Below are 11,073 nucleotides of genomic sequence, written 5' to 3'. Positions count from 1 at the left end.
ATAGTTAACAAATATTTTATAGCGATGAAAACATTTCTACAGTGGCAAGTAACCTAAAGCGTGCCGGGGTGACATGAAAAAAGTTGGCCTTGAATAAACGTGTCTTTTTTTCTATTGTTATGGCACACTTCTGAAACTCTGTCCTCCTCATGGCGAGATCTGCTTGCCAGCTCCACCTCAATCACTGCTCTTTCTTTCCTTCATCCTGCCTTTTCTTTTCTTTTCAGGGACGTACAGCCGTGGGGCGAGGAGGGGTGGCTGGAGTTTGGAGAGGGTGGGGGCCACAGTCTGAGGTGGGCTGCAAGGGGCCAGTCAGTGTTCTCAGAGTCACAGACAGAGCACACACACACACACACACACACACAAGGAGCTGCGCCTCCCACACACCCGCGCACCAACTCACACACAGTCAGACGAAGAGGAAAGTGGATGTGTGCAGCAGCATTACCGCGTCCTGATGCTTTCTCCGAGGAGCTAAAACGCACACAGAGGGAAAGTGCGGGTTCCTCGACTTCATATGCATTTTGCTTGAAATCTATGCACAATATCTGAGGATTTATCATGCTTTAATTTACATCGAACAATCCACCAGCCAGTTTGCTCTCTGCGTGGAATAAGTACTTTCAGCACGGCTTCAAAGATGGGAACAACTAAACACTCCAGCGACAGGAATGTACTGTTTTGCAAGACGCTTCTGAAACTTATACTTCTGGCGGCCGTTGCGCACAACGTTTCGGGGAAGACTTTAAAATACAAAGTTTTGGAAGAGCAGAGAGTTGGCACGGTGATCGCCAGACTGAAAGAGGATGTAGCCGCTATCTTATCCAAACTCCCGAGCTCGGTGTCTCCGCGCTTCCGCGCGATGCAGAGAGGCAGCACCCCACTACTCTCCGTGCGCGAGGAGGACGGAGAGATCAGCATCGCCACCAAAATCGACCGCGAGAAGCTCTGCGAGAAAAATTTAAACTGCACCATCGAGTTCGACGTGATCACGCTACCCACGGAATACCTCCAGTTGTTTCACATTCAAGTGGAAGTGTTGGACATCAACGACAACGCTCCGCAGTTCTCGCGCGCCATCATCCCCATAGAGATATCAGAGAGCGCATCTGTGGGCACACGCTTCCCTTTGGATAGTGCGTTGGACCCGGATGTCGGGGAAAACGCTCTACACACCTACTCGCTCACTCGGAATAACTTTTTCAAAATCGATATCAGGACGCGTACGGATGGCGCAAAGTACGCGGACCTCGTTGTGATGAGGGAACTTGACAGGGAAACACAGTCCAGCTACCAACTACAGCTCACAGCGTCAGACTCTGGCGTGTCGCCGAAATCTGGCTCAACTCTTCTCAAAATCAGCATATCTGATTCCAACGATAATAGCCCGGCATTTGACGAGCAGGCTTACGTTGTCAACCTCCTGGAAAATTCACCACTGGGGACGCTACTGGTGGACCTGAACGCCACAGACCCGGATGAAGGCAATAATGGCAAAATAGTGTACTCTTTCAGCAGCCACGTGCCACCCAAAATTTTAGAGACCTTTAAAATTAACCCAGATAATGGCCACATCACTCTGATTAAGAAAGTTGACTATGAAACCACTTCTTCGTACGAAATAGATGTGCAAGCTCAGGATATGGGTCCCAACTCCATTCCAGGCCACTGTAAAATAATCATCAAAGTGGTTGACGTCAACGACAACAAGCCAAAAATCAACATCAACCTTATGACTCAGGGCAAAGAGGAAGTGGCCTACATCTCAGAGGCCTCCCCTGTCGATACCTTCATCGCATTAGTGCGCGTCGATGACAGCGACTCAGGTCTAAATGGTGAGGTCGTGTGCCGTCTCCATGGCCACGGGCATTTTCGCTTGCAGAAGACCTACGAGAACAACTACATGATCCTTACTAATGTGTCTCTGGACCGTGAGAAACGCTCTGAATACAGCCTGACGGTAATCGCTGAAGACCGTGGCTCACCAAGCTTATCCACGATCAAACACTTCACGGTGCAGGTGCAAGATGAAAACGACAACCCTCCACGCTTCGAAAAGAGCCGATATGAAATCTTCAAGTCTGAGAACAATTCACCCGGGGCATACTTGACGTCAGTGGTGGCCACAGACCCAGATTTGGGCTCTAATGGTCAGGTGACCTACTCAGTTGTCGAGAGCCAGGTTCAAGGTAGCTCTATTTCAACCTATGTGACCATTGACCCATCTAATGGTGCTGTGTATGCTCTCCGAAGCTTTGATCGGGAAGAGGTAGGCCGACTTTCATTCACCGTGCAGGCGCGGGATGGTGCAGGCCCTGCTTCTCTGAGCAGCAACACCACCGTTTTGCTCACTGTGCTAGATGAAAATGACAACCCACCTATCATTGTTGCTCCACAACTAATCAACCACACAGCTGAGGTGCCACTATGGCGGCACGCAGAGCCTGGTCATCTGGTGACAATCATCAAGGCGACAGATCGTGATGCAGGGGCCAACAGCGAGCTGACTTGCTCCATCGTTGGTGGTAATGACGAGGGACTCTTTGTCATTGAACCACGCAGATGTGAGTTAAGAACCAATGGAAGTGTGGAGGCCTCAGGTCGTGAGGGATTTGATCTCGCAATCCTGGTGCAAGACAGAGGGGCATCAATTCGTCTTTCAGCGAGGGCCGTTCTGCACATTAGCCTGCGGGACTATCCAGAAAGCTACTCCCTGAACCCTTCAGACATGAACAACCAATCGACTCTAGATGTGTCTATGATCATCATCATCTCCCTTGGTGCCATCTGTGGCGTGCTTCTCATTGTTATGGTGATGTTCGCAACCAGGTGCTCGAGAGAGCAGAAGGACCCAAGACATTCCTATAACTGCAGAGTGGCTGAGTCTACCTACCAAAACCATCCCAAAAAACCTGCCCGACAGATCCACAAGGGCGATATTACACTGGTCCCCACGGTTAATGGGACCCTGCCTGTAAGGGCCCATCCTCGCTCCCCTTCGGCCTCACCTGCTCCAGAGAGCCGCCAGAGTCACCACAGCCGCCAATCACTCAACAGCCTGGTCACCATCTCCTCCAATCACGTGCCAGAGAACTTCGCCCTAGAACTTGCTCATGCCACACCACCTGTCGAGGTAAAAGAAATGATTTCAATGCAAATTCAATATGAACTGTTCAATCTTGACTATTTAATTCCGCCAAAACTTGTTGTAATATTCAACATGTTTGTTTTATTTATAGCATGTTTATTTGTATATCCATAGATTGTTTCATCATACATAAGTATCCATCCATATCATTCCCTCATTCACCCCCCCCTCCCCATCACCACCATGGTTTGTCTGTATTTGTGTTGGCTTGCTGTCTGGTCTGCCATTATTCATTTTTTATTTCCATTTTTTCTTTCTTTATTTGTCCCCCGCCCTGTTTCTTTTCTTTTTGGCTATAGCAAGTCTCACAGCTTCTGTCCATACTTCATCAGGGCCAGTACCAACCCAGACCCAGTTTCCGTGGCAACAAATACACCAGGAGCTACAGGTAACCAATCACACTTCAGCTTGTTGCCACCTTTATAGACCATCCTACAGGGGGTTTAAAGTTCCAGTCCGTGAGAGTCTGGACACCCTGCAGTACTTAAGTAATAGATGCTGACTATACATGACAGCCTCATCATGGTAGCAAGTCAACTGCCCTTTGAATAAAGCCGCTTATGCATATACTTCAACCTTCTTAAGAGGCTCATTCCTTATTTTTCTTATAGCCAGTTAAATAAAAGCAAAAAAAAAAATCTAAGTCAAAAAGTCAAAGTTATTGTTATAGCTAACTGTATGTTCTTTGTTTCTAGGTATGCTTTGAATGAAATGGATAAGTTCAGCCTAAAGGACAGTGGAAGAGGTGACAGTGAGGCAGGAGACAGTGACTGTGAGATGGGGAGGGAGTCTCCTCTGCTTGGAGAAGCCTTCAGTGAGCTCTTCACTCCTGATGGACATCACCGTCTGCATCCAAGTAAGCAAGAGAGTGAGATAGTGAAGAAGAGTCCTTGATTTCGTAATATTTTGGCATATCTGCTAAAAAGTTAATTGCTCATTAGACAGCATCATATATATAGTATATAACACACACAAATATATAAAAGATACACAATACAAGGACTATATCTTTGACTTTAACATTTAGACACATTTACAATCTATCTCTTCAAAAAGAAACACCTAAATAGCGCCAGTACTCTGATCGTTTCATTTATTGGAGAAAAACATGAATTCTGATGGAAAAAATATGCATAGTTGATCTATAACACAATCATTACTGTGACTAGAACAAGAATTGGGTTGTGAGCTGGGATGGGCCATTGATTTCTGTAAATCAGCATGTTTAATCATTCATTCTCTGCATGAGAGAGAGTGGGCTAAATGAGGGCCTGTTTTGCAAATGCACCAGATTGAGCATTTATTAACTCTAAGATGTATTATAAATGGCCTTTCAAAATTAATGGCGCTATAATCAGCCCCTAGAACATGAATGAGTAATGCAGAACATGTTCAATGAGCACTATAAGTTGGCATATTTGATTTGTTTTGCATAGTCTCTAGAAAACAAAGCTGGGTCGGCTGGAGCTGGAAAGATTTTGTTTAGTCATTTGGCTTCCAATTGATGTATTTGACTAGTTAAGGGTGTGTGCAGTTTTGCGTGCTCTTCCAGAAACACCAATCATTAACTAAACTCTTCCATCGATGCTTTTGTTTTCACCATAGCGATGAAGCTGTGCACCGAAGAGTGTCGTGTCCTCGGCCACTCTGACCAATGCTGGATGCCCCCTTTGCCTTCCCCAGCCTCCTCTGACTACCGCAGCAACCTCTACATCCCTGGAGAAGACCCTCAACAGAAAGCAACCCCTGAAGCGCCACAATCTGGCGAGTCAACTCTGAGGAAAAAGAGTTTCTCCACATTCGGGAAGGAAAGCGAGGAGGGAGAGGAGGAGGCAGGTGATGCGGAAGACCTGTGCGGAACGACTTCTCTGCTGTCTGAAATGAACAGTGTGTTCCAGAGGCTCCTCCCCTCCTCGCTGGATAATTACAACGAGACTAATGAAACCGAAAAGGTAACAGCCTGCGCCGCAGGGGTGGGTTCGTTGGAGAGAAGGAAGGGCCACTTACCTGGTAAACCAAGCCCTGCCACTTACCAGCAGAACGTGGCAGTTTGGGCCGCTAATACGCATTTCCAAAATCCCGGACATGGCCACGCCCCCGCTAGTCACATGACAGCCCTGGTGGCTCCGCTCCCCGCCCCTCTGCCAGCTGCCATGGCAGCATCAGCTTCCTCCTCAAAATGGCTGCCCGCGATGGAGGAGATCCCTGAGAATCACGAGGAAGATGAGTTAGAGTCTGTGCTCGGCCACCTGCACGGCAAACGCTGCGACAGTCGCAGTGAAATTATGGACGCCAGCGAGCTGGTTGCAGAAATCAACAAACTCCTTCAAGACGTCAGGCAAAGCTAAAGACTAAAGCGTAAACTCTTCCTCCTGCTCTGTACAATAAAGTCAAACATTTTTATATGAGAGTGAGGAGGAGGAGGGAGATAGGATACGAAAACAAAAACAGGAAAACAGAGACCTGCAATTGTCGTTAAAGTTGCATTTCTGGATGTAATGTGTTTTGTGAATGCTAATTATCCAAATGATGTTTGTATTTTCTGGTTTTTGGCCACAGTGTACACAATGTGAGTGTATTTATCTTTGTATTTTAAAAATACAATTTGTAGTCTTTATATTTATATATGTGTATATACCTAAGTTAAAAATGTACATAAAGCTATCAGATGTTTATTTTTATATGTGCATGTTGGGAAAATAATCAAAATCAACATGCCTGGGTGTAAATATTCTTATTTATGAAAAAGGTTTTCTTTTCTTTCTCTTTTCAGTGGTATTGTTATATATGAGCATAATATAAGTACATGAATATTATTGAGTATGTGTTATTTGGTGGGGTGGGAAAGGTACCGAAAGCATGTTTTTGGGGAGGGAGTGGTATTTATAAAAGGTGTATTCTTTGTGTCAACTTCTGTTTTACATTAAACAAATGACAAAATAAAGAGAAATGCAGATATGTCACACGTACACATCTGGTTCGACTCTTTGCTTTGAAGTTTCACTGGTTATAGTGACATATTCTCGTTTTAAAGTAGTTTGTGGGCATAAAAAATGATCTTCCAGTAAATTACAGAATGTGCTACTCCATTTAGTTTGAATGTTCCTGAAATATCCAGTAAAAAGGGAGTGTGCAGTTGTGTTCCTCCTCTTCACAGACGGATCTGGAGAGCAGCCTTGCGGGGAAAAATAGCCATTTTTAGTCTCTCTCGTCTACGCTGCACTCGTTATGAGCGCCCCCTACCGACTAAAAGAGAATACTTCATTAATGCTTGAAAGAATACAACCGGTGAGAATATTGCAAAGAGAGAAAAGTGAGGTAGAAAAAAGCAAACGAGATTGTTTTGTCCTCAATTTAAGATAGTAGGAAAGTTACGATGCACGATAGGTAAGCACTAAGAAGCATATATCACATAATGGGATTGCTGTCAAAAAATAAATTAATAAAAAAAAAAAAAAATAAAAATCATTGTTCTAACTAGCGCCCCCTAGAGGCGAGGTAGCTAAACAACAGCCACCCAAGACCTAATCTGTCTCTCTCTATCTGTTCTTGATATATTCCACGAATGCAGTACAGTTTGCATGATTTTTATTTTTAAAAAGTTGTTGTCATAGCTCAATTAAACTTTTAACCCCAAAATAGCGTGGCTTTTATTAACTATAGGGCAACATTTGGTCAGTAATTATTGATTGAGTGTCACATTGATTTGGGTTAAACTTGCAATTCTGTTAATATGCTACGATAGCCTTTATTATTATTTCTGTATATTTCATTTGGTTATTTATTTACTGTAAAAGAAACTTGCAAAAAAACCTAAATCAGGCTCTTAAACGATGTAAACGTCATGCAAATTTGAGCAACAGGGCTAAAACAGATGCAAATGAAAGAATGGAAATAATATAACACTCATTATTTTTCTGAAAGTTAAGCAGCTCCTTTCTAACAGCGAATTCAGAAGCCGTATTTTGTATCTCCATTCTCCCTTTCTGAGCATGTATTCATACAACACACATTTCACAACATTTTAAACTTGTAAAATCTTTTTTGCGTTAAAATTACTCAGTAAATAGCTGATAAACAGTGCGGAGTTGTAATTTACCATGACCTTTTTCATTCAGTGTCTCAATACCAAGGTTTACTTTTCCAGCAACGTAACAAGTGTGTTGAAATTATGCAAAACTAAATGCATTGCGATGACATTTAAAGACGGAAATGCCTGTATGCGAGGTGTTATTTTGTAAGCTAAGAATTTCCAAACTCAAAGAAAATGAGAATCTCTCGCCCCTCCTATCTGAACAGTTGAAGGAAGAAAATAACAACTTCTCTGAAAGCTCATTCTGACACATAGAAATTGGCCTTGACTTTCAGCTTACAAAAAATAAATAAATAAAAAAATAAAAAAATGCTACCTTCCATCTCCTCCTCTCTCAGACTCTCGCTAATTTTATTCTCTCTTACACACATGCATAATCCTGTAACTTCTTTACTTATATGAGAAAACAGCGTGCTGTAGCCCTTAGGACACCGAGCGGACCTAATCTGCCTAATTTCGCAATCTTTTGTGCATTGTAATTCAATTCTACAGTAAACTTTTATTGCTTTAAATGAATAATTCATTCCGCTTCTCCTTTCGCTCTATTTTATTTTATTTTTTTTTGCCCGTGCCTTTTTTGCGTCTGGGTAAACGTGCCAAGCTACAACACACGTCGCACACAAAGTCGTGTCACTCACGAGAGCTCTTGTCACCAAGCAGGTTGGTAAATTGACATAATTACCGAGGTGACTTTCTGATTAGCTTGCGGTGAAGTTGAGAGTGTAGATTCATGTCTTTCTCTTCATCTCTCATGTCTCTACCGCTAAAAATACACCTGTCTCCTCCTTCCATCACTTCAAGTCCTGAGGATAAGTCTGCCAACAGTCTCTTATCATTATCACTTTGTGTATATGCGTGTGATCTAGGAGCCGCAATAACTGTGGGTGATTGTGAGTCTTTTAGAGACCGAAATAGGTTTTCATCTTATTTGCTTCCTGAAAAGTACAAAATTACAGAAAGATGTTCTTTAGATTTCTCTCCTCTATTTTTGCTATCTCTTTCGTATCTCTCAGGTGGAACATATTTCATGACCAAATGCTTTCTCCCATGATGCATTATGAAAACACCAAAACATCTGTGGCTCTTCAGTGCAGCTGTTGGCCAGAGAGCCGCCGTATGTGTCTGTGCGAGTGTACATGTGTGCTTTTGTGCGGTTTGTCTGTATAAATGACACTTTTGGTAGCCAGCCAGCTTTTCGGTAAAGCATGACGAATTACAAGAATGGCATGAGCTGGTCTGTTTAATGGTCTGGAAGTGCCAGCGACTGATTTGTCTCTTTTAAGGTCTACATGTGCCACCCTAACACGACAGCCTGTCCCGACGGACTTTCTTTCTTCTGGGGAACACTAAAGAGTTATTTTTTTGAAATGTTTTTTACCCATGCAGTGAACGTCATGTTTTGTTTTGGATCCTTGTGACGTTTAATAAATGGACAAAAGCAGTTAAAAAAACTTTATAATATTAGTTAATGTTAATTTCAATGAACAAAGATGAATAAAGACTGTAGTAAACGCATTCTTCATTGTTTGTTCATGTCAGTCAATGCATTAATGTTAACAAAAGACACCTTATTGTAAAGTGTTACCAAAATATCTTCTTTTATGTTCCACCGAAGAAAGAAAATTCCAGAAAAGAAAAGATCCATCTGTCACGTTAACTTGTTTATATACTGAACGTATTTCGACGTAAAAAGTTTGGAAATGTCAGAATGCAATATTTAAATAACCTCAGATTAAGTGTTTGCCGTAAACAAACTGGGTGCCAATAACTACTTTAAGAACTAAAAATGTCCTTATCCATTAAAGCATCCATTTATTTCTAAATGCAGCCATTTTTATTCTCCGTCAAATGAACAAGAGCAGACTTGGCATTTTAAATTGGCTCATTAATTCTTGTCTAATAAGTGTGCATATTAATGTAGAGCTCTTGAGTCAGAAAGGTTGCGGCGTCTTCCGTTCCATCTTCTGGGGTCATGTGTGTTCAAAGATCTTTTACGATAAACAAATTGAAAAAAGGTTTAGTTACATACTCATTTCCGACCTCTGTTCTGGAACATTAAAGTATGTTTAGGATCATTAATTTAATGAGAATGGAGAGAACTACTATCAGAGCTATCATTGTGGGTTTCTGCACACTATCACTGGACATTAGAGGTTTCATTGAAACTTTTGACAAATTACAGCTAGTTATATTTAATAATAGTAGTGATTAATATCAGGTACACTCAAAAATCTTTTAAAGGTTCACAGCCTTAAACATACATATTAAGGTACTAATATGCACCTTTTAGAAGTAGATTAGCTAAATAGGTGTTATTTTAAGAACTCTATACTCTAATGGCAAGCTGTTGTGTCTCCGAAGATACAATTTGCGCATATTTATTTTTTCCCTGAGAGCATATAGTGCATGCCAATGTGAGAGGCCAAAATGTTGGGCACTATGACCTTGTGGCGAATCCTAGCCTTCCCTCCATGATGAAAATCTTTTCCATATAATTATGTGCTTAGAAAGCAGTAACACACATAATGTATGTATGTATCGGCATTTAATTGAGCTCACAGCTGTACGACCTGAGACCTCATGAGACAAACATTATTGTTCGTCGTCCATAATGCATGTGCCATTAAACGCTGGCATATATGCTGACACCAGTATGTTTGACGGAAGTAGGTGTGTGCGTGTGTGTTGTGCATGTCTAATATCACTGGGCCTCATTTTCACCACTAGATGGCATTATTTCTACAGATGCCCTCACTTTCCCATGCCAGACATTCCATTAATATGCACATCCAGTCAGTCATTACCATTGGCTGGGTTACTTATCAGTTCATTAAAATATATAAAGCTGCCCTGCAGACCAACCACACGGAGATCTATGGGATCCCTGCAAGCTGAAGAACGAAATCAATGCGGCCATTCCATGAAAGGCATTATTGATGTAATATGCTTATATTAATAAAAAAGCAATTCTGTTGATATTAAAAGGTATGGTTTATGTCTCTCGCTCTCAGTAAGATTGACGTTATATTCAATTGAGATATGGCCTGTAGGCAGACAGCTGTTAATCTTTGATGTCGAAGAGGATGACAGGTGATATTCTAGAAAGTTATTCAGCCTAATGAGAGACAAGCTAGTGCTGCACAGTCTAAAAAGACACGTATCCAAACGGTGTAAACAAACTTCAGATATATGGGAATATCATATAGATATGAGCATTCATACTATGTGCTGAATGGATTTTTTATTTATTTATTTTTATTCTGCCAGAATGCATTAAATTCATCAAAAACTTGTTTCATTGTTATTTTTCCAATAGATACTGTTCTTTTGAACCGTCTACTCATCAATTAATCCTTATTTAAAATGTAATCATTATTTTAAATTGTAACAGTGCTTTGCAATATTTTTTTTTTAAATAAATTCAGTCACAAAATAAAATCTATTCCATCTATTCCCATTGAAATCTCTGTGGATGCAAGCTGCCAGAAGATCAAATACCAAACAAGAAGGGGAAAGGTCGTATAAATCTAACCTCTAATTAGTGTTAAACCCCACACACGTCCCCTCCAATAGCTGCGCGGTAAGCTTGTAAAGTCACCGGGAAGACGACATGTTCTTGTTCAAGCAATGAATAAACTCCATCGACCGTGAAATCTCCTCTTGATTTCCTTAAATTAAGATTTACCTATACTGCTTACCAAGACATGGCTTAGCAAATACGTCACTCTTAATTAAACGCACCGTTAATTAATAATAAACTCGTCAAGATGAGTCATTTTGTCAAAGCCTCACGTAAAGGTCGAAGTTCAGAAGTGAAGAGTTAAAAGACCAA

At 41.7% G+C, this 11,073-nt stretch overlaps 1 protein-coding gene across 2 annotated transcripts; it reads left to right on the top strand.

The window, feature by feature from the left end:
- The first annotated feature begins 383 nt into the window (after nucleotides 1–383).
- Nucleotides 384–6,117, top strand: pcdh18b (protocadherin 18b). Of its 2 annotated transcripts, none has more exons than XM_043258108.1 (4): nucleotides 384–3,133; nucleotides 3,448–3,536; nucleotides 3,844–4,004; nucleotides 4,754–6,117. In XM_043258108.1, the coding sequence occupies exons 1-4, from the start codon at nucleotides 641–643 to the stop codon at nucleotides 5,494–5,496; spliced, it is 3,486 nt and encodes a 1,161-aa protein (XP_043114043.1). In that variant the 5' UTR covers nucleotides 384–640; the 3' UTR covers nucleotides 5,497–6,117. The 2 variants fall into 2 exon arrangements, with proteins under 2 accessions (XP_043114043.1, XP_043114044.1); XM_043258109.1 differs by having other exon boundaries at nucleotides 385–3,133; nucleotides 3,481–3,536.
- Nucleotides 6,118–11,073: the final 4,956 nt, after the last annotated feature.

Source organism: Puntigrus tetrazona, chromosome 14 (assembly GCF_018831695.1).
Source record: "Puntigrus tetrazona isolate hp1 chromosome 14, ASM1883169v1, whole genome shotgun sequence".
Taxonomy (NCBI): Eukaryota; Metazoa; Chordata; class Actinopteri; order Cypriniformes; family Cyprinidae; genus Puntigrus; species Puntigrus tetrazona.
The sequence above is the reverse complement of the archived record's forward strand: the minus strand, read 5'-3'. Positions and strand labels throughout refer to the sequence as shown.

What these genes read in the sequence shown, in the direction of transcription:
- pcdh18b (XM_043258108.1), top strand. Translation starts at nt 641, where the DNA reads ATGGGAACAACTAAACACTCCAGCGACAGGAATGTACTGTTTTGCAAG. An exon ending in ATGCCACACCACCTGTCGAG is followed by an intron (nt 3,134 to 3,447) that starts GTAAAAGAAATG and finishes TTTTGGCTATAG; the next exon opens with CAAGTCTCACAGCTTCTGTC. An exon ending in AAATACACCAGGAGCTACAG is followed by an intron (nt 3,537 to 3,843) that starts GTAACCAATCAC and finishes CTTTGTTTCTAG; the next exon opens with GTATGCTTTGAATGAAATGG.